Here is a 24,204-nt window from a genome sequence, read left to right on the forward strand (position 1 = left end):
TTACTTCGATTAAAAAAATAAAACGAAAAAAAATGCTATAACAGACAAAAAAAATACGTATCAACTCCATAATTGAACTTGAATTTAAGGATGTTTTAAACCACGACTCCAACATGAAAAAGATGTTAAATCATCATTAGAAACTTTCTGAATTCTTAATTTAACTTAAAACACAACATATGGCTTGAATTCGATTGAGGAACATTTTAAAACTTTAACTTTGACTCCCAAAATTCGTGATCAACAGGAGGAATTGAAATACGAAATTTTGCAGAAAGATCAATTAAAAGATTCCTAATAATCCTACATTTATATATTTTGAAAATTAAATCGAATTCTAGCTTTTCATAAATTCAACCACGTACAGAGCACAGACCTGTGCTTTTTATTTTTTTTTATTTTTTTTTAAATCGACAATGCAAACTCTGTTAAAGCTATTTGTAACTGGTAATGAAAGAGGAAAGTTAAGTGAATTTTTTTACAACTGAATTGGTTGATTGTTATATATGATTGAATGTCGACCAGGATTTTAAATGGATACAGAATATAAATAAAAATATAAACAGATAGGGAAGTTCAACAGATTTTTGTTGGTATTGAGAGATTTAAGATCGTGATTTGTACTGGATTGATTCTATTTGATCTGTAATTTAGTTTAGAGACAAAAATCATCTACAGCTGATTGTGAGATGAAACAGAAATTGGATTTACATACGTGATTTATTTATAATTAATATTAGTGATTATAAATATTAATAATATTGTTAATATTATAATAAAAATACTGATAATTATAATATTGGAAATAATAATAATAATATTACCAATCAAAATAATAATAATAATGATAATAAAAATAATAATAATGATAATAATATCAATAATACTAGTATTAATAATAATAAATAATAATATTTATAATAAAAATTATAAAAATGGTAATGATCATATTATTAATAAAAATAATAATCTTTAATGATAATACTTAATAATTAATACTAGTGATAAGAAATTACTTGTTTTCTTTGTCATATCTATATATAGTATAATAATATTTATAATACATTTAATGATATTAATTTTAATATTATTAATAATAATGAGAGTAATACTAATAATATTTATAGATCACTATATCTAAGTTGTAATTATATTTAATGTATTAATATTACTTATGTCATTTTTAATATAGGTATATATATAATAATATATCCTGAATATTTAATATATATACATTTTATATATTTTATAACATACATACAATATTAATTATGTATAGAATTATATATATATATATATATATATATATATATATATATATATATATATATATACACATATAGATATTCATTTAATATCAACTTCATTATTCTGTATATTATTTTATATTCTTAATTCTAATAATTAAAGTGTATTTTATTACTTCAAATCATTTTATATACATTTATATTCCTATACATATATATACATATTTATCTACAAACAATTGTTCGTGAATCGTCAGTCATAGACAAAGGGTAATTGATTACTTGAATATAGTTTAAAGTTTTTGAGACTTCAACATTACAGACTTTGCTTATCTTGTCGAAATCGTATAAAGATTAAGTTTAAATTTAGTCGGAAATTCTCGGGTCATCACAGTACCTACCCGTTAAAGAAATTTCATCCCGAAATTTGAGTGAGGTGGTCATGGTTAACAATAAAAATGTTTTCATGACGAATATGAGTTGATAAATAGAGTTTTATTACTGTTGAGTAATATGGATAAGATAATTCGATTATTCGAAGAGTACGAGTGAAGCTATCACAAAAGAATGAAATGAGTAATTGAGATTCGTCTTAACCGGTGACGTAGTCACTGTTGATTTTAGAAAATAAGATGCGTCTTAACTTTTGACGTTGTCTTGGTTGAATTACGGAATTCAAGGGATTTAAAGAAAATCTTCGAAATCTAAAAGATTTGATTCTTCGGCGAGTAAGGAAATTAAGATCTCTATAATTAAATACGGTGATCTGCCTCGATTACTCTGTCTGATATTTCCATTATAAATTAAACTTTTTCCGTTCCATAACTTTTACCACTCCTATACTCAATTCCCAAATTCAAAAGATTGTGAAAATGGTTAATCCAGTTCTGATCCTTGTCCTTATCCTGACTATCGTAACAATCATTCTCCTTTTCCAACTTCCACAGGATGAATCTGTTTATTTCTACTATGCTCTAAGGATTTTTGTATTTATAATCCTCCCGTGTTTTTATATTGCTATACGCACTGATATCCACGATTTGTAATTTCGGTGTTGTTGTTGGGCTTTATATTCTCCCTTATATTTCAAAGTCCTTGCTTTTATCTTCAATAATCATTGTTATCCACAGTTAATACTCTCACCTATTTGTAGCGATTTATACCCCTCATTTCTATTTCGGAGATTCATTCTTTTATTTTTCTTTTCCCGACTTTAAACCAAGCGAATAATGGTCCAGAATTCGTAGATATGAATTTCGGAATGAATATAGTTAATGTTCTAAGAAAGAAACGGTAATAGCACAATCTGACTTGTCAATTACCCGAATTCAAGAGAAAGATATAACTATCAAGAAAATATGTTCTTGGTATGTTTACTGATTAGACAGAATGTAAGAGTCGTATAACATAGCACATGATGACGTTATGATCTGTGAATCATCACATCCCATTTAGAAACTCAGCATGACTTACTGTAATATAATCACATTGATCAAGTGTCATTATATTATATTAATTCATGCTTCAGTTTTCATCACTACTTCAAAATTATTCATAGTTTAAACTCGAAGGTTTACAGAATATAGAAACTAACAGTTTCTTGTATGATGTAACACTGATAGTGCGAAGAGATAAATGATTTCAGATAAGAATATCTTCAGATATATCGATGATTTTTAAAATAAAGGTACGATGATATCTTAGAATTTTTGAATCAAGTTGTGATGAAGAAATTTATTCATAATTCAAAATCGAATTTTTAAGAAATTTAGAAACTAAGGTAGTTTCCTTTATGATGTAATATAGATAGCAGGAAGAGATAAAGAATTTTGGACAAGAATCTTTATGAAAATATCCTCATAAATATCGAAGATATTTATGATGATATTTTGGAATTTCTAAGTTTGAAGATTGATGAAGAAAATTTGTCCGCAAGAATTTAGAGTCAGTAGTAAGGTATTCATTAATGACTTCAATAGATACTGAATCATTTGGATTCTTTAAGGCAGATTTATTCTTTGTGATTTGTCTACAATCTCCTTCTTGGTTTGCTCAATCCGTTTTCTAGTTTCAACTTTTCTGAGCTTTGCCAATCTACTATTCTTTATCATCAAATTTCTGACTGTTAAAGTCATGTACAGTTTTTGCTGCTGTATTCAGTTTCTTCAGAATTTGAAGTATTGATTTGTAGATTGGGTGCTTTTCAAAATTACAGAATGAAAGATCATAATTCTAAGAGATAAATGTTATATGTATACATATAACTGTTGATGTAGACATGCTGCGAGATTTTAAGATACTAATTGCTGATTCCCGGTAATTGGTATGGCAATTCTCGTTACAAGATGCGGATGAGTATATGATAGGGTTTCAATGAATATAATAATTTTTCAGAAAGTCAAAGATCAACGAAGTTGTTGGTAAGTTTACTGTTAATGTGGTGGGATATAAACGGTTCTCCGGTAACCATGACGAAAGGCGAACTTATATATTAAAGTTATAGTAGAGTTCATTTGAATGAGAAGTCGAAGTTGATTTACTGAAGCCGTGACAAAATTAGCTAATTTGAAAAGGGATTGCAAAGTTACTTTCGGTAATAATTACGCCAAAGGAGCTAGTACAGATACGTGTTAAATGTTTGCTCAGGTTTCGAGTGTTTTCAATTGCATAATTATATGTATCAATCTTTTCTTCCGTAGATGAAGTGCGGTTGGTTCATCCTCTCGATTGAGGTGTTTTCAAGAATCTTGAAAGGTTTGAACAAGGATTGTAATCGTCAAGATACAAATGAGGTTTAAGATGAAATCAAGTGGCAAACTTGAAGAATTATTTAATTTCATATGTTATAATCAATATTTTAATTCATTTTATTTGTCCAATGTTTTTAGTCCACAGTCGATAGTCCACAGTTAACAGTTCAATGATTCATATATAGTTTAATATATAATATTCGAATTAATTAATACGTATCGTGACCCGTGTACATGTCTCAGACTCGATCACAACTCAAAGTATATATATTATTATAGAATCAACCTCAACCCTGTATAGAGAACTCGATCATTACTGCATATAGAGTGTTTATAATTATTCCAAATAATATATATATATGCGTCGATATGATATGTCAAAACCTTGTATACGTGTCCCGATATTTTAAGTGCGTAAAATAAATAACAGAAATTAAATGACAATAAATAAAATTGCGATAATTAAATTGTGATAAATAAACTGCGATAAATAAAATGTAATCAGATAGCTAGGAACAGTTAGCTAGGATTTTGTTAGCGTGGATTCTTAACAAAATTTTCTCATGATTAATTTGTTTGTTTCTAACAAATTTTATTTTGTCCAATGTTTTCTTCATTATGCCACTTGTCGGATTCTGATAGGTCAAAATCCAAATATGAAATTGAATGAAAATGGTTATTCTGTGGTGAACGGATACGTATATCGATGGATGTAAGTAGGATAGTAAATGACTATTGAATCAGATTCGAAGAATGTACAGTGTAACTTATTAATGTGAAATCTAAATATTTTTAGGGTATTACCTACCCGTTAAAATATTTTCACAATTAACAGTTTGTACGAAAGAATTTTTAATTACAATCTTTATAAAAACATATAAACATATATATTTTCTTCAGACGTAATCATGGATTTAATGAGTTAATATAAAATTAAACTCATTTAGTTTTCGATTGGAACTAGAATAAATAATCTCTAAAACTTTAGAGATTACATAATCGCCGTGAAGAACGAAGATAATTGATGTAGAACGATACGTTGAACGATGATTATACTTCGAGGTATAGAATGAGATGTTGAGGCATGGATTGTTGATGGTACTGGTGCTATTACTGATGATACTGTTGGTGCCGGTGATGTTGCTGAAGCTGGTAAATTTTGCACCATATTCTCCAAATTGATTACTCGAGCGCGAGGTTCGTTGACTTCTTTTATTGTTCCGGAATGATTGTCGGTCGAAACGAGCAGATGAAATAGGTTTAGAATCTGAGATAGTATATGATCGTGACGAGATACTCTGAAAATGAGAGAAAATGGTGTCTCAAACAGGTTCGCCGGTAAGTGTTTCAGGTTCTTCGCCAAGAGGTGAATTCGGTTGATGGAAGTATCGTCTTCTTCTCGTCTCCATTGATTAAGTCGAATACGAACTCATCAGATAAATTGGGGGTGGCTGATTGATTGATTCATTCTGGTGACGCTGCTTTCGGAGCTTAGGTGAATATCCATGTCGAAATAACTGTCGGAATAACTATCGGAATAGCTATCGAAATCTGAGGGACTCGAATTGGTTGAGGGATTCATCTCGTACGATCAGATGAAGGATTTTCGATAAGAAATTTATTATAGGATGTAGATTAGTACTCTGCAATACATAATTTACATATGGATATATAATACTAAAATTCCATAAGTTACGGAGAAATCTACGAAAACTATCAAACAAAGGTAACAATAACAGATACGCTAAGATATGAATTTATCTATACACAGTCCATGCAATAGAGGCAGTAAGACGTGTCCAGACTTTAAGGATGATAAGCAAATAATTTTCGACACTAAATGATAAGCAAAACTTTTGACATGCAGACACGGTCGAAGTCCAGACTCACTAATGCATCCTAACGACTTATCAGTTAGACACACTAATGCAAGACCTGGTTCACTAAGACCACCGCTCTGATACCACATGTCATACCCCATCCAAAATCTTACTGAACGAATACAATAACATATGGTACCATCGCGATGAACTGACGTCTATATGCCATGAACGACTCCATGTAATGTCTCTAGAATGGGTATATGCACAGCGGAAGATTTCTTTCATACCTGAGAATAAACATGCTTTCAAGTGTCAACCAAAAGGTGGGTGAGTTCATTAGTTTATCATAACAATCATTTCCATTATTTTAATAGACCACAAGATTTCATATTTTTTTCGATTTCTCATAATCATACGTCCCATGCATAGAGACAAAAAATATCATTCATATGGATTGAACACCTGGTAACCGACATTCACAATATGCATATAAGAATATCTCCATCATTCCGGGATCCTCCTTCGGACATGATATAAATTTCAAAGTACTAAAGCATCTGGTACTTTGGATGGGGCTTGTTGGGCCCAATAGATCTATCTTTAGGATTCGCGTCAATTAGGGTGTCTGTTCCCTAATTATTAGATTACCAGACTTAATAAGGGGCATATTCGGTTTAATAATCTAGCCATATAATGTAGTTTTGATTACTTGTGTCTATTTCGTAAAACATTTATAAAAGCAGCGCATGTATTCTCAGTCCCAAAAATATATATTGCAAAAGCATTTAAAAAGGGAGTAATGAAACTCACGCATATAAATATTATAAAATAGTTAATAAAGCATTTGCGTGTATTATCAGCCCAAAAATGTAATGAATAAAAAGGGAGCAAATGAAACTCACATAATGTATTTTGTAGTAAAAATACATATGACGACATTAAACAACTGAACAATGCAGGGTTGGCCTCGGATTCACGAACCTATATCATTTGTATATTTATTAAAACATGTAATTCGTAATCGAGCAAATTTATATATATTATCATTAATAATATACTTATTATATTATATGTTATATAGATATAGATTTGGATAGTTTAATATATTTAATTTATATACCTTATATAATTATTATTTATCATTCTTTAATATATTAATAATAAAAATCTATATTAGGGTTTATATATGATAACAAAATATATTGATACATTTAGTACACACACACACACACACACACACACACATATATATATATATATATATATATATATATATATATATATATATATAATATATATATATATATATATATATATATATATATATATAGTTTAGTTAATATCATTTTAATAAAAAATATTTTTGCAGTGTATCTTTATATAAAAATATTTACTTGTAATAATACTAAATATGATAAGAGTGCTAGTCATAAAATTGATAATAATATTAATTTTAATAATGTTAATCTTATTAAAGATATTAACGTTAATAAAAAAAATGTTGATTTTAGTAAGAATAATAGTTTTTATAAAAGTGATAAATTCCTTAATAATAATATAATAATAATAATAATAATAATAATAATAATAATAATAATAATAATAATAATAATAATAATAATAATAATAATAATAATAATAATAAATAATAATAATAATAATAATAATAATAATAATAATAATAATAGCAGTGTTAATAATAATAATAATCAGATTTATCCTAAACTTCATGTTTAGTTTCTAAATCTATATCTATAGTTCCTATAACTTAATGTTATAACCATATTCATAATTTTTGCCCTATTAACTTTTATTATGAATTTTATAATATAAATGTTATTAATATGTTCATAATCCTGTTTTTAATAATAACAATAATAATACTAATAATGATAATGTTAGTAATGGTAATACTAATACTTTTTATTTCTTTTGCAGTTAATTTGTTGATAAGGTTCAGCTCAACCCCTACAAAAAGACATTGAAATGGGATCAATCTGATATTTTGATACCCTTGAGGAACTGCTGATTTAAAATTATTTTATTCTAACGCTTCAAAACAAGATTTGGTTGATTATGTATATGCAGGTCATTCATCAAATCCTCATAAAGATAAATCTCAAACTCGATATGTATTCCTAAATGGAGGTACCACAAAATCATGGCGTTCTTAAAACAAACACTTGTTGCAACATCATCAAATCATGACGAAGTGATTGCATTATATGAAACTACTCGAAAATGTGTTTGGTTGAGATCAATGACACAAATCATTATTGATTCTTGTGGACTAGAACGCTATAAAAGACCAACAACTATCTTCACCAACAACTATATATGAAGATAATGCAGCTTTCATAATACAAATGAAAGAAGAGTATCAAAAGTGACAGAACAAAATATAAATGCTGACGAGGCGCCAAAGCCATAGACGGTCTTAACGGTCATAAGTTTGATGGAAAAGAATGGTATGTTGGTAAGGCTCGGAAAAGACTAAAAGGGAATAGGAATTGAAACAAGGGTTTGAGCAAACCATGAAGGAGACTATAGACAAATCACAGGGGCTAAACTTGTACATAAAAGATTTAGATGATACAGTTTCAGATGAAAACATCAGATTCTTCTAATATACTCAAGATCTCGTAAAAGACACCAGATTAAAATGAGATACGTTCAATCAACAACTCTACTGATATTTATACCAAAGCACTGTCAATCGCTGTTTTCAGAACACACGTTCACAATATTGGCATGAGGCAAGTTCAAAAGATGTGACGACTCAGCGATGTCTACTTGAGGGGGAGTCAACTCTATACTGCACTCTTTTTCCCTTGACTAAAGTTTTTATCCCACTGAGTTTTTCTTTAGCAAGGTTTTTAACGAGGCAGTACTAGTTGCTCTCTTATAAAAATTGTCATCTAAGGAGGAGTGTTATAATAATATATCTGCATAGCAAAATTCAAAAGTGGATGACAGTTTTCATATATTACTATATCTATAAAGACTTTGTTGAATACTGCCATCCTCCCACCAAACAAGTTGCCTACATAATATTACAATTTAGCCATCATGTATTACTATAAATAAGAGCATCATGTTTGCTCATTGGAGATATAGAGAGAGCACCATTTATTCAATATATATATACGGAGTATCCTTATAGTACTTATTCTTTATGTTATTAAATTTAACTCTACAATTATATATTAGACCACTAAAAGTAGTTATAAACTACTAAATTACAACAAATTTATGAATAATGACGCGTTTGCTCTAATATTGTGACTGTTTTTACTCATATTTAAATTAAAATCCAGCTGCACCACAAGACCCTTTGTGATGTATTCATATTTAAAATCCAGCTATGCCACAAGACCCTTTGTGATGTGGATATGTTACCTATAATTGGGTTGAAATAAATAACCACAATAGACAAAGATACGACATATAGAATCCTAACGGAAGGTCCATATATATTGCCATTCTATAGTCTATAATATTATTTTATTCGCCTTTTATTCGCCTCAATATGTGCCAGACCCACAAAGTGTACGAATGGCAATAAATTTGATAAGAAATAAAGTAGTTTTTGATAGCTACTGTACCTCATAATCCTAGGCTGCTATCCAGCATATCTGTAACGAGTAATAATTTGTGAAACACTATTATTATTAGGGTAGTGATATATACACAACCAATTTTTACAAATACACAACCAAACATGTTTTACAGTGTTGTACTGTATAACACTGTAAAGAATGTTTGATTGTGTATTTGTAAAATTTGATTGTGTATATATCATTACCCTTATTATTACTATCCTCTAGAAAACTTACATGATATGATCTTAAGTAATAATTGTTTATACGTTTACATGCAGATAACATGTTCTATATGTTTTTATTCCTGAAAATATGTAATGAACAAATATATATAATTTGTTGGTTCTTTATAATTAGTTACTTCTTACTTGTATGATTGTAATGTAACTTTTAATGCCCATACGTCAAGTAACATGTATTCATAATCTTACCTCTGGTAACAAGTTAAAGATATAGGAAATGTTGATCTAATCATTTCGTTTACTGTAGTTAGAAATGCCCTCAAACCATCATAATTCGCTACAAAATCTTTGGTCGGTCACAGCCGTTTCTATAAATAAAAGCTGTATCACATCTAATATCATCACGTAAACACTGAAACTAACTTTTAGTGCCATGGATTTTTCTTCATTGATCCAGTCCTAGGCGTCGCCGAGCTAGTTTTCTGCAAAATATTATAGGAGAGAAATTAAAAGAATGAAAAAAAAAAAAAAAAAAGCATGAAAAATAAAACAAGTACTTGAGGCATATCGTACCGATTTAGACTTCTTTGGCTTCACTCGGATCCTGTTCTTTTGAGGTTTTAATTTATAAATCCGAACCATCCAATGGTGTGTTGTAAATACCTAGATATGAAGAAATTAGTGGGACACGAAGACAAGGACGTTTATTCAAGAAAAAAAAGGTCTTTTCGTTAATAATTGTGAAGGTTGTTTTGGATTTACCTCCTCAAAATGAGTTAATTTAAAGTGCTTCTTTCCAATTTCGGTCCTTCTTACTCTATCATATCCTTTACCACCATCAGTTTCCACAAACCTAAATTGCAAAAGTAATTCAAGTAAGAAACGAGAATAAGATAGACTAATAAGTAACGACCTTGCAACGGAACTTGTAACGTGTCAACGTGTGCATACATATAGCATATAGGTGTATACATATGATATGATGCCAAATAATACAAAGTCTCCCTTCAATTTGGAGAACTTTATATGATATCGCGCCGTATTTAGTAATACCCAATTGGTTTATATGAAGCTAACACATAATAAAATTAACAGCTAAAGGTAATGCAGGACCTCAAATTATTTTGACAGAAACATCGTACCTGAAGTAGGATAATTTGTACATGAGACTGTTGAGCATGGTTGGAGTGGCTTCAGAGTCAATTCTGTACTGACCATCTCTCTATACAAAAAGTGAAAGAAATATATATAAGTACCATTAAATCAAGTTTGAGATTAAAATGCATGTCCTTCAAATGAAACAATAATCATTTTTGTTCATCAAGTCATTGGTATGGCGATATAATGAATAATCCAATAAATAGAAACTAATTCTACTTATAAATATACTTATATAACAAATGATATTTGAGTATGACAAAAGTTCACAAACCCTCATGTTTGAACAAACTTTAGAGTTTGAAAAACGAGAAAATAGCAATTGTTCCAATTTTATTAATAGGGTGCATGGTGTTTGGCATAAGTATACTTACCAAATAGTCAGGTTCCTTGATATGTGGGAACACACCACCTCCAATACGAACCATCCAAAGAAATTTATTTATGTCATCACTAGGGTAACCCACAAGACCTGAAAATATGAAACCTCAAAGTTCAGATGTTTCGCCCTAAACATGTTTTATTTGATTTTATTACAGATGAAAACCAACCTCCAAAGACAACAAGGACATATTTTACATCCAAGGAGTTGAAAATTTCCCAAGCAGCCTTTTCGGGAGATGACATTGCAGTACCAACAGTAGCAATATGAGTGTTGTTCCATGTGTTATTGTCAACAATAACTGTGCGGTTAGCCATTGCAGTTGTTTGGTAACCATAGTCCCACCATGATGCAACCTGAAAGAAATTGGTTTTTTTAGTCAACTTCAATTGTTTATATATTAACAACACGGCCATTTAATAAGAGGATGTAACATACTATTCACGAAAAGATATAATTTGATTAAACCCACTTACCTTGTCATCTACTTCAGTGTTATGGCTCAACCATGCATAGGCTTCTCTGAAATCGTCGAAAACATGAAGGCCATCGTGTGAATGAGATGTAAGCACGATCGAAGGAGCTGAATATGCTTCTGCAGCAGCCCAAACGCTATGGACCTATGAAGGCAAATATAAGTACGGATTTAAGTTAAAAGAGTAAGAGTTATGACAAATAAAGAAATATGTAAAGGTGGAAAGAGGGAAGTATGCGTACAACGTAGAAACCACCTAGCAACACAGTTAGGAAAAGAGCAAAAAAAGATGCCTCGATAGGCAAGACTAGAGGCGTCTTTTCAGTCTTCTTAGACTTGATAGAAGGCTTTTCAACGTTCTCCTTCTCTTTTTTCTTAGATTTTCTTGAAGGTCGTTCCTTTAACAAATCTTCTTTTTTGTCAGCTTTCAATACATCAATTTGTGGGGTAGCACCATTACCAGGTATAATATCCACAACCTTAGTGGTCAAACATCAACAAGAAATCTTAGCCAATGAAGGATTCATGTCATGCAAATGTTAAATTTGGGATGATATGTCATATTAAGTACTAACATCAGTCTGGAGAGTATCAGATAGACGAGATATATGGAACTTAATGGATCTAGTGAAAACATCAAAAGCTTCAGAAAGAGCAATTCCAGACATTATACATGCAGCTGGAGCAAGCACAAGCATTAGCCGTACCTGTTATAGCATGTCTCATTAACGTTGTCTATGGACCAAGAGAGTAAAAAAGTAGACAATACGTGAATATTTTTAGTGGAAAATACTTACCATGACACCAGAGAAATATACCGACATTACTAGGTATAGGATTACAAAGGAGCTTGCATCAGATAGTGGGGCAAAGCATGCCTGATAGATAGCGTCGTCAAAACAGCATTTTTAGAGAAAAGAATACACAGAAAAGGCCAAACTCAAAAAAAGATAAACTATGATGAACATTATGAGCTTACAATAATTCCAGCAGGGACTAAAAACGCTAAAACGTTAATATCCATAAAGTAAGACGGCCATGTAGGAGGTTGATGTTCACTGACACTTGCAATGATCGGTATGTACTTGCTTGCATAAGTTCTGACACGATATATAATATATAATATATAAACAGGATTAAAATCCATCAACAAATTAAACTTTTTGACAATTTTGTCATGAAAAAGATATTCTAGTAAAGGAAGGTATAGTAAAACTGACGACTAGCGAATTATTTCGACCAATTTACATCAAGGAATGAATGACACGCAAAAAAAGAATATCTCCAAATAAATGAATTATTATAATAGTAGCATTCAGATTAGGAGACAAGAAGCTTACGGATCAAGAAGACTTAAACTTCGTCCACTCCATCCCTTTGTAGGACTAGATGCAACAACTGCAACAAGTACTGCTACTACAGCGCAGCATACCACCCTGAACGATGCAAAATATACATAAATATGTTGTATAGAAGGTTTCAACGTTTGAAATCAATGGTTTCGCCGTTAAATCTTCCAAAGGTATGTGACAAATCAGTTTTTGGGGTTTAATTTGTTATATCTTGACCCTGGTTAATGCAACATTAAAGTTTAAAATTTTTGTGCTAAAACAAGGCTGAATTTGAAGGAGTAACAAGAATTCACAAAAAATTGATGTAATGCGATAGATGATTCAAGCTTACACGCCAACAGATACTACGAGGGTAGCAGCTACTTTAAACATCTTTGGTGAAAGAATTCCTTTGATATAATATGCAAGAGCCACTACATGAATAACGATGAAAACCTGCAAGAATTAATTCAAGTTAACATAAATAAAGGATGTAATTACTTGAGTTTAGTGAACCATAATGCCACAGAGGAATATAAAGCAACATATAGTGTAATGTTCCCTTTTATTTCATAGTTTTCGAAAATGTTGTATATACTTGTTGCGTTGGTGAGTGGGAAAAGATAAATGTTTTGCTAAAATCCAGATTAAAAAAGAATCTTGAATGGTTGGACCAACATATTGAATAAATTTATAAGATAAAATCGTGGTTTAATGCCTTAATAAAACAGCTGATTTGTTGCTCTTTAATTGATGAGAGCATGGGATTATATAGTTTCCTAGTCATTTCATAAAGAAGTACATAAAAGGCATACAAATGAATAAAACAAAACTTTAATTAGAAAATTACAAATAGCATAAACATGTCTTGAACGGAACCATTAACATGTGGAACTCACTAACCAGGAATGATGCAAAATGTTCTGATGTCATGACCGCATTAAAACCAACAACAGGCACCAATGCTGCCAATAACGTCCCCAGGACAACCTGCATAGTAGCGGTGAGTGAAAACAGGTTTACAAGATGACAGCAAATGACGAAAAAAAGATATGATGATTTTTTTTTAAAGATCTTGTTTGAAAGAAATGTCAATTCGTAAACTTTTCCTTTTATATTGTCCCTACAGCAGCACTATAAATCAGTCTAAGAGATAATCTACTTACAAGTGGAGCATATGCAATGTACAGGCGAGACGAATAGCGACCAGTCACTATGCAAAGAAGCACATGCATCGGTATGAGATTGATGATAAAGGTATACCCTCCCCAAGAGCAGACCTGAATGTAGGAAGAAACTAATATCAAAATGTACGAAGTGAACTATAGAACAATGAGAAGCGTAACAATTAAAAAGAATATCTTTGACCATTCGACTACCATGTAAAAGTATGAAATGGAATTTAGTGTAGCGTAGAAGAGGGATCCGGTGTTCAAAGTCTGCAAAAAAGTTATCATAGTTAACGAAGAGTTTAACATACAAATCATCACTGGCCATGTTACGTATTCCAGCAGAAAGTACAATACTCGGGTGTAAAAGGTATCAACACTCATATAACAGGGTACAAGACTTGAAAGAAAGACATTTGTGTCAATATCCAACCTTGATGTAGAGATAAAAGGTGAAGATCAAAGCGAAAATTGCCACAGCTTCATTGTCATAACTCCCAGCTACCGATCGAGATATATAGGACGGCACCTATAAGGTTTACATATGATCAGTAATCACGTATACCATTAAACCATCATCTGGAAGTGATCAAAAGATGGGCAAAAACGTAGCACTACACTTCGCATGTATTTGCATGCACTCTGAATGATCTTACTAGACCTAGTTATCATGCATGCACTCGTAGAGATCGTTAAAGTACAGATAACGGAATGACATACAGTCCAAATACAGGATTCTCTGCAAGGGGAACGTTCATGTAGGCAATTAGAAATGACATCCAAACATGATACACACTCTTAGTTATCCTTATATTCGATCCCCACATCATATATAACAGCATGACTACATAAGTGCAAACCAGACAAATTTGATGACGTCTGAAGTCATAGCAATAGAAGGTTCATGTTTGTCAACTAAAAAGAAATTAGACCAGTACCAGGAAGTCATCTAAATGTTGAAGACATATAAAAATAGTAATAATATGGTCCTTCAGATTATTTGAACTTACGTCAGTCCACTAAAGTTCGTAAGTTTCCTGTTCACTCGATATACATCAAAGAAGTTTCTAAAAATAATAATCTGGCCTAATATAATAAGAGATCCACCTAGATGAACTCAAGGAAAGGATTATCAAGTGACTTGTACACTGATAAACAAGTTAAACTGATGAATTCACACCTGGATTAATGAGTGATTCACGTGAAATTTATGTCATGTCAGTTACTACCTCATTTATTAAAGTATAGAAGGCAAAGGAAACAGAAAAGCTCAACAAGTTCTTTCAACGCAAACAAAAACCATAAAAGGACGATATTAGATTCTAGAAATTGTCTCAAAATGACCTTCAATCAGTACAATATACCCTACTGCACACACCAACGTGGACTGCAAGTTTATATAAAAATAATAAATTACTCAGTAATTATTACAAGTACCCGCTATATAATTACCATGGCTAGAAGAACCGCAGCAGTCAGTCCAGCACCTGTTCCCTTAACTTCCTAAAAAGAACCGAGTGAACAAGATTAAGAAATCTTGGTATCATTTTAACATCAAAATTCAAAAAGAAACACATTAAAATAGAAAAACCAAACTAGACAGATAACGAACCTTAGTCAACAAATATGTTGCCCACGCAGCAAAGGCAGAGAACACGGGAGCAGTAAATACACATACACTTTCCACAGACAGAGGAATATTCAAGGAATGAAGAACCCTGAAACCAAAAGCTGATGCTAAATTTACAGAAAATTGTGATATCAACTAGCCAAAATTGTTGAAATACGAGACTAGTAACTGCTATTAGGTTCAAAAGATCTGAATATAACTAATAACACAAACTGTTGTCCAAAACGCACTTCCATATAGTTCCAGCAGTCAAAGTCAATCCTGGGTAAACGGTTCCACCAATGACACGTCCAAGAGGATACCTTATAGATAAGTAAAAGATATTGTGAGCTTCATTGATTGACATACTTAATCATTAAAAAAAAGAATATTAAACCTCATCTACATACCAGGTTCGGTCATCAAACCAATTCCAGAAGTCATATATCCCATTCTTTATTAGGAACTGCAATAAGAAAAAGAAACGTAAGCCATACAAGAAAACATACATATTACACACACACTAAGGGTTTAAAAAGGAAAACTTTGCAACACCTGAAATTTATTCCTCGGTGACAAATTTTATGTGACAGAAGGGAAGACAAGAAAAGGGTTAAACTATAAATGTATCTTATGAATAATAATGCTCTTAATGCTAGAAGCCTATGACCTTCGGTCCATCTACTTTTTATCAATTCTTCAACCTTTTTCTTTCGACATGGGAGGTGTTTGCTTGTATCAATTTAAACGAACTAATATAACGTGCGTCGATTTAGAGTTTCTATATTTCAAGAATTTAAGTAACCTGAATACAAACCTTTGACCAAGGGTACTTGGAAATAAGTTATACATTCTCTATTAAGCACATTACGGAGTAAAACATCCAAGTCAATGAAAAGAGAAAAACGTAAATATATGCTATTCAAGATTCAGATTGGTAAACTTCACATATATTCTCCTTGGGTACCAAGGGCAGGTAAGAGACACGCAATCCATCTGTGGCCCTGTACAACTAAAAATGACGAAGCTTTAAACAGCTTGATCATTTTTGTCTTTAGATTCAAAAAAGGCTTTACCAATGATTAGTTGAGCTACACGAAGTAGCCCGGTGAAAGCAGAAGAAACAGAAACCGCCCAAATTAAGTGAACCCGACCACATGAGTCCACCATATACTCACATGGTAGACTTTATGATTCTCGTCTGTCACGGGAAGGCTACTATATTTTTTCTTGAAAGTTTATATTTTTTTCTAGAAGTGACGTCATTTTGCAATTTAAATTCAGGTTTAACTGGCAAATGACAACACTTGCATGCTACAACCCAAAAACAAAACTGCTGCCCTAAATTATTACAATAAATGAACATATAGACACCCTAACATCCTGCAGCTAAAATTCACATAATTAAATGCTCAAAACCTATACAAATTGTAAACGAATAGATCAATTTACAAATTAAATGATAACCTGGGTGACTCTGTAATTGAAATAGGGATCAAATTCATGAATAACGCTTTCATACTTGATAACCTGCCACACAAACATAACATAACAGATCAATTCACCAAACTCACTACTAGGTTCAACAGATTCAATAAATGTATAGATCGAGTGAATTTACCGAAAATAAACGGATCGAGAATGCGAGTACTCCGATTAACAACAGAATAAAGAACGCTAGAACATTTCCGAAGGCGAAACGTAGCGGCGAAGACGGCGTTGTTTGCTTGGTGATGATATCGACGGGGACTGCCATTAACGGCGGTCGGAATACACTGTAATGCGTGTATGATTTGATTTGGAGTCAATATCGAGCTAACAAAGAGAAGACTTTGGCTACACAAACAGTAAGGTGTGGGTTTTTTTTCTGATTTACTCTAGTAGGTGTATAATTCGGTGTGCTGTGATTGGTTGTAACACAAGTTAGTACACGTGGAGTGATCTTATTGGTAATACTACGTGAATTCGGAAAAATGTACCCATCGATGATTAAGGTCTTGATGGTAAAGATTAACGGTAGATCCGAGTAACCAAAAATTGGTAAATTGAAAATTTGATTTATCAATTTCTTGAATAAAAATATAAAATATTAATATATAAATATACTGTAAATATATATTTTTTTTTAAAGCAAGAAACAGTATATTAATTTAATCAAACGATCAAAACGAGAGTACAATACAAAACATGCTAGAACCAAAAGTTGGCCCAGCCGAAAACACGAATTACAAGGATTCGAAGATTGCAACCCTTGCAAAAACTAACAAAATAGATATGAAGAAGGATTAACGAGCCAATTTTGCCAATCCATCTTTTTTTTCTTTAAGTCGACACGAGATACACTCATAAGATTTTACTTGAATTTCATTTAAAGAACCGGAGCATTCCATCATTTGTTTTGAAACACTACCGAGGTACGATTCTTTCAAGTTCCAAAGATAGCATACGCACACCCATTCCACCGCTTGCCAAATTTTAGAGCCAAGAGAAGTTACATTTTGAGATGCTTTTCCACGAAGTATATCATTGAAGCTAAGATTCGAGCAATTACCAAGATTCCACCACTTATAAACCCGAGGCCAAATATCAAAGGATAATTTACAATCAACCAAAGTGTTCCACCGATTCGAGACCGTCATCACAAACCGGTCATCTCACACTATGAAGATTAATGCCCCGTTTGTCAAGTTCGATTCTTACCAGAACTCTTTTCCTTAAAGCTCTCCATACAAATATTTCAAGCTTTTTGGGGACAAGATTATTTCGCAGTGTTACTTGTGTTGATGAGTTTGAACTATCGAGCACCTCGCTATCAATAATTTGAGATAATCTTTTAACTGTAAAGCAACCATTACCCGCAAGTACCCATTTTCATGTTCCCGGACTATTGAAATTTAACGAGATCGACATGATTAAGTTCTCCAATACCACGAACTCTGTTGTTGTCCTATCTGTTGGATTACACACCCATTTCCACGAAAACTGCAACGAATTATCTGCTGATTCTATATTACAAATAAATACGTAGTGTAAATTAAGTTGAATTTCGCATTATTGATGGACTATTAACATCCAAATCAAGAAAAGACATAAGAGATGCAAAAATGCCCTTTGGGACTTGAACATATGAGATGCAAAAATTTACACGAATATATACATCCACATAATTAGAATTTATTATTATTATTTTTTTTGAAAGCAAACTTACACACCATTAACACGAATATTTACAACTACGAATTTGTCCCAAGTGAGACTTGAACCCTCAACCTCTTGGTTGGAGGGCTACCACGATACCGATGATCTAAATGCCCTTTGGTTTTGAGTTTTTATTGATTGCTCAAGGATGATTACGTGTTTGATATTTGACGTATATAGCTTACGTGACCTTCTTTAATTTAAGAGCCGTTGAGCTATTAAAACTTTACATAATACTCTCTTATGATATTGTCATCTTTTGTCATCTTCATTTTAAATTTTAAATTTTTTAAAATTACAAATATATCATGTAATGTATTAAAAATTAAAAATTTTTATTTATTATTTATTATGTAGTAAAGAGTACGGAGTAGTATTTTGCATTAATTAAACGTATCCAAAGTTGCTAAGGGCCTGTTTACTTTTCTTTCCATTAAGTTCTATATAGATATAGAAGGTATAATGGATAATGAAAAGTTATATGCAATAAGAAGATAATGTAAATTGTTGTTTACTTTTTATGTTGAATGAATGACTGAATGAATGTAAATTATAATTTTAACCTTTTGAATAAATTAAGAAAATTTATATATTTTTACATTAACAAATGTGTATGTGTATACTAACACAAACAAAAAATACCCAAACCATAACAGGCAAAATCATCAAATCAGATCCATCGTAAATCAATAACTCGTAAATATAAATATATAAAATACCCAAATCATAAAAGTTAAAACCCAACAAATTGATCAGATTTGAATTGCTGAATTCGATCTACCAAATTGAATACAGAAATCATCAAATGCATAAAATAAAATAATACCCATATCATTGTGAAACTCATCAGCATCAAATTTAACATATGTATGTTGGGTCTATTATCCAACAATTAAAGAAAACGGTAGAAACTTGAATATACATATAAAGGGTTTTATACAACTGAAGAAAAAGATAAAAAAGCAGGTGGCGAAATTCGTTGAACATCTCCGTTTCAACAATAGAACTCGCATCTCGAGCTAGAATCGCGTATCCGAAATTTGTTGAGTTTCGTTGTTATTCGTCCGAATTCGTTGAGCATTTCCATTTCAATAAATTCTTCGCAATAATGGAATTCACATCTCGAGTAGAAATAGCGTTGGCTGAATATGGTGGCTTTGACGACCTGAAGATGAGTACGTTGATGGTGAAAAGAATAATTTTTTTGTTTATGCAAAAGAAAGATGAAAACCATAGAGGACAGAGAAAAGGGGTTTTTTGGAAATGAAATGGTTGTATCCATAGTACATGGGTTTTTGAGGTGTCCCATAAAGTCACTTAATTTTTAAGCTCTAAGTAAACAATCATGTGGCTGACCGAAAAATCCATCTGCTCAACTAAGCCCATTAATTCTTTAGTAAACATGCCATAAGTGCTTAAAAAGTTGCCAAATTCTCAACCTTAGTTATTGAGAATACTACAAAAATAAATTATTATCATATTAACTATTTGACAAAACTTATGAATAGTACCAGGGATATTTTCGCCTTCTCATCTTTTTTTCTTCTTCCAAGTAACACCACAAAAGCCTCCACACTTTGTTCAAAAATTAAAATCGGCCCCCAACAAAGGGGTTAAAGCGTCAAATCAAAATTTTCATAAAATTTCTTAAATAAACTCCACTCAAATATTCAACAGGTCATATCTTCTCGCTCGCAACGAGTTAAATTTTTCCGACACCATCCTTAAACTCGAAATAATTTTATGAACACAATGTCACTAACTATACGCAAAACGGACACTTTTAAAAAAACGCTAAATATTTAGGGTACTTTTCATATATGTTGATTTTTCACTCGCAAGCTCCGTAACTAAACACAATAAAATACATTAAAAATCGAACCCCGCCGCGAAGGAGGGTTCGAAAACTAGTTAATATTATTAATAAATAGTTAAATTAATAATCAGTAAATAAATAAATGGATAAACAATAAAAAATAAATAAATGAATAATACGGAGTAAATGGGTAAACACCGACTCTATTTACGTAGTTTGCAAGGATATTTTATTTTAAATACTTTAAATACAGAATCTCAATTCCCAAATTTTCATCCCACCAGGGTGAGACGTAATTCGCCTTAATCGGGCATCATTCTTGATCGCAGATAATTCGTAAATCTCATTGATCCAGACATTATAAATTTACGGTAATTCGACCTTCCGAATCTAATTTTTTATGTTTATTACGGATCATATTATTTATGATTACATTCGTTCGTATTATTTATCATCGTATTTATTTATTTGTTCGTTCGTATTATTTATTTATGATTACATTATTAATTAATTCGTTATTTATCCGTTCGTATTTATCATCACGAGTTTGTGTACATATATTTTTTGGGTAAAGGGTTTACGCCGGCAAAAATTATTAAAAAAAATAATAAAGAATGGATCAGAACAGTTTGTGTACATATATATCTCTTCTGTAGTACCTAGGTCTCGTCTTGAATTTGGCCTAACATGCCGAAAGGCGTAATCTTTGCTTTTCATACGAAGTAGTCATGGATAATAGGCAAATAATCAATAATACTAATATGCAGTAACTAATAGGCGTAACCTCTGCTAAATATATTTTGGTTATAGTCTAATTTTGATACAGATTATTTATTTGTTTGATACCTTTTTAATAGATATATAAGGAGGGTAATGGTATTATGTTGTTACATTTATTTCTGTGCTTAGTGTGCTCAATGCAATAGAAACATCTGATTGTGTTACTTTATCGTGTTCAAAACTTGCAGTAAAATAGTTTTTTTTTTTTGGTTAATTATGTTGGGCAAGTGAGACTAATTAGCTATAAGGACTGATTTGTTTCTGCATTTGCTGTTTCTTTATTTCAGGTCTTTGTCACCATGGCTGTTTTGAAGGACTATGGTGATGGTGGAGCGTTCCCCGAGATTCATTACGCACAATATCCTCTTGATATGGGTAGGAATATTGATTCGTCTTCCCGCCTAAAGACGTTGCATGTCACAGTTGATAATCATGGTAATTTAATGTTTGATACTATTGTGAAGCAGGACGAAAATGCTAAGCAGATTGTTTATTCACAGCACGGCGATATTGTCCCGAAGATTTTGAAAGATGAAGAAGAAGAAGACGACGATGAGGATAATGATGAGAAGCAAAAGAAGATTGAAGAGACAACACTGCAGACAAAAGCCGCTCTTGAGAAGATTGTGAATGTTAAATTGAGTGCAGCACACTCAAAAAATGTGCAGACTCAGTCTCAAGATTCAAAGTTCATCAAGTACAAGCCGTCTCAGCAGTCAGCTGCATTTAACTCGGGTGCAAGGGAGAGAATTATTAGAATGGTTGAGATGCATGTGGACCCTTTAGAGCCGCCAAAGTTTAAACACAAACGATTCCCGAAAGCTAATGGTTCACCCCCTGTTCCAGTCATGCAGTCCCCTCCCCGTCCAATTACTGTACAGGACCAACAAGATTGGCAGATTCCTCCATGTACCTCTAACTGGAAGAATCTTAAAGGGTACACAATCCCACTTGATAAACGTTTGGCAGCCGATGGTAGAGGTCTTGAGGATGTCCAAATTAACGATAATTTTGCAAAGTTTTCTGAAGCATTATATGTAGGAGAACAGAGAGCTCGAGAAGCTGTTGCCATGAGGTCCAAAGTTCAAAAAGAAATGATATTGAAAGACAAAGAAAGAAAAGAGCAAGAATTACGAGCACTGGCTCAAAAAGCTAGATCTGAAAGAACTGTTACCGGGACTACTGTTGGTACTGGTTCTTTTGTACCCTCTGAAAAGAATATAATGGATGAGGATGAGCTTGTTGAACACGAACATAGACGTATGAAGGACCGTGATGGACCTAGAGAATCAAAAGAGGAGGAGAGAGAAGAGAGAATTCAAAGAGACAAGATTCGTGAAGAGAGGCATAGAGAGAGAGTAAGAGAAAGAAGATTGGAGGCTAAAGATGCAGCCATAGGGAAGAAGAGTAAGATCACTAGAGACCGAGACCGTGACATTGGTGAAAAAGTTGCACTCGGTATGGCATCTGGTGGATCACGAGGGGGTGAAGTCATGTACGATCAGCGTCTGTTCAATCAAGAAAAAGGGATGGATTCTGGTTTTGCAACTGATGATCAGTATAATGTATATGATAAAGGTTTGTATACTGCACAACGGACACTATCCACGTTATATAGGCCGAAGAAAGATGCAGATGATGAGATGTATGGTGGGGCCGAAGAGCATCTTGAGAAGATTAGGAAGACTGAGCGGTTTAAACCTGACAAGGGTGTCTTTGGTGCCGGTGAAAAGGGTGGACCAAGAGGCGGGCCAGTCGAGTTTGAGAAGGAAGAAGAAACTGATTTATTTGGTTTGGACGAGTTTTTGAAAAGGTTAAAGGAGGAAAGAAACTAGCTGGATAAAGTTGGAAGTGGAGGAACAATGAGAGGAACTGGTGGCTCGTTTAGTTTAGGTCATATTAAATGCATTTTATTTGTGACATTTTTTTTCTTTATCTACATCTGCATTCTAAATATATTTTTATTAGAATATTGTCAAAAACGCACATTAAGATTACTCATTGACCATTACTCACCTGTACAGCAGCATCATTGAACATTTTAGATACAAGTTTTTCTTTTTGAAATCTGTTGTGAACTTTCTGTGTAGAAGCTGGTTAATATGGCTCACGTATATTAGAAGTAACACATGCTGACAGCTAAAAAATGCATCTTTTGGAGTAAATTGCATGTATGCTGAATATGTAAGATTTACAGGGGTAATGCAGAACGCCCATTGATATGTTTGGTTTGTGTTACTTGCAGAAAGTGGCTCAAACTTGCGTGCAAAAGGGTATGGGTGTTTGAGTTCAAAACTTGAACTTTGTGTCGGGTTATATCAAATCTTTACTTATGTATTATTTATGGGTGGGCTGTCTCTATCCCTCGTTATAAGTATTATAGGTACTTAATCATGAATTTATTTGTTTTATATTGACAACTGAGATTGGATACACTAAAATCAATGGAGAAAAATGGTACTGCAGGCGTTTTTATTCATATTTCACACCTTCAAAATGATTGCTTAAACCCTAATATATCATGTTAAACCAATCATAATTCATAATACTTACTTTAAAATGTTCAGTGATATCCAATTTTACAGCTTTAAGTATATCAAAATGAGCAAAATGGTTGCACATTAACAAATTTAATTCACAAGTGTTATAATATATAAATATATATATATATATAAATGGATA

At 32.0% G+C, this 24,204-nt stretch overlaps 2 protein-coding genes across 2 annotated transcripts; one reads left to right on the plus strand and one right to left on the minus strand.

Moving 5' to 3' along the window:
- Positions 1 to 9,795: 9,795 nt before the first annotated feature.
- On the minus strand, positions 9,796 to 17,579 carry LOC139839861 (dolichyl-diphosphooligosaccharide--protein glycosyltransferase subunit STT3A-like). The gene is made up of 23 exons (XM_071830058.1): positions 17,350 to 17,579; positions 17,196 to 17,258; positions 16,139 to 16,194; positions 15,980 to 16,051; positions 15,732 to 15,837; positions 15,572 to 15,622; positions 14,553 to 14,648; positions 14,330 to 14,389; positions 14,117 to 14,230; positions 13,854 to 13,940; positions 13,303 to 13,406; positions 12,960 to 13,055; positions 12,599 to 12,719; positions 12,417 to 12,497; positions 12,195 to 12,326; positions 11,862 to 12,098; positions 11,621 to 11,764; positions 11,314 to 11,500; positions 11,137 to 11,234; positions 10,747 to 10,826; positions 10,367 to 10,457; positions 10,178 to 10,267; positions 9,796 to 10,086 (listed from the first exon to the last, which is right to left on the minus strand). The coding sequence occupies exons 1-23, from the start codon at positions 17,482 to 17,484 to the stop codon at positions 10,030 to 10,032; spliced, it is 2,358 nt and encodes a 785-aa protein (XP_071686159.1). The 5' UTR covers positions 17,485 to 17,579; the 3' UTR covers positions 9,796 to 10,029.
- Positions 17,580 to 20,998: 3,419 nt separating this feature from the next.
- LOC139839862 (SNW/SKI-interacting protein A-like) lies at positions 20,999 to 23,533 on the plus strand. The gene is made up of 2 exons (XM_071830059.1): positions 20,999 to 21,113; positions 21,810 to 23,533. The coding sequence occupies exon 2, from the start codon at positions 21,822 to 21,824 to the stop codon at positions 23,355 to 23,357; it is 1,536 nt and encodes a 511-aa protein (XP_071686160.1). The 5' UTR covers positions 20,999 to 21,113; positions 21,810 to 21,821; the 3' UTR covers positions 23,358 to 23,533.
- Positions 23,534 to 24,204: the final 671 nt, after the last annotated feature.

The sequence above is a fragment of the Rutidosis leptorrhynchoides genome, chromosome 4, assembly GCF_046630445.1.
Source record: "Rutidosis leptorrhynchoides isolate AG116_Rl617_1_P2 chromosome 4, CSIRO_AGI_Rlap_v1, whole genome shotgun sequence".
Classification (NCBI taxonomy): Eukaryota; Viridiplantae; Streptophyta; class Magnoliopsida; order Asterales; family Asteraceae; genus Rutidosis; species Rutidosis leptorrhynchoides.

Bases quoted from the DNA above. Each gene is read 5' to 3' on its own strand.
- LOC139839862 (XM_071830059.1), top strand. From the start codon at position 21,822: ATGGCTGTTTTGAAGGACTATGGTGATGGTGGAGCGTTCCCCGAGATT.
- LOC139839861 (XM_071830058.1), bottom strand. From the start codon at position 17,484: ATGGCAGTCCCCGTCGATATCATCACCAAGCAAACAACGCCGTCTTCG. The intron at 12,720-12,959 runs GTAAGCTTCTTG...ATATCGTGTCAG, and splicing joins AGTTTAAGTCTTCTTGATCC to AACTTATGCAAGCAAGTACA. The intron at 11,501-11,620 runs GTAAGTGGGTTT...AATTTCTTTCAG, and splicing joins ACACTGAAGTAGATGACAAG to GTTGCATCATGGTGGGACTA.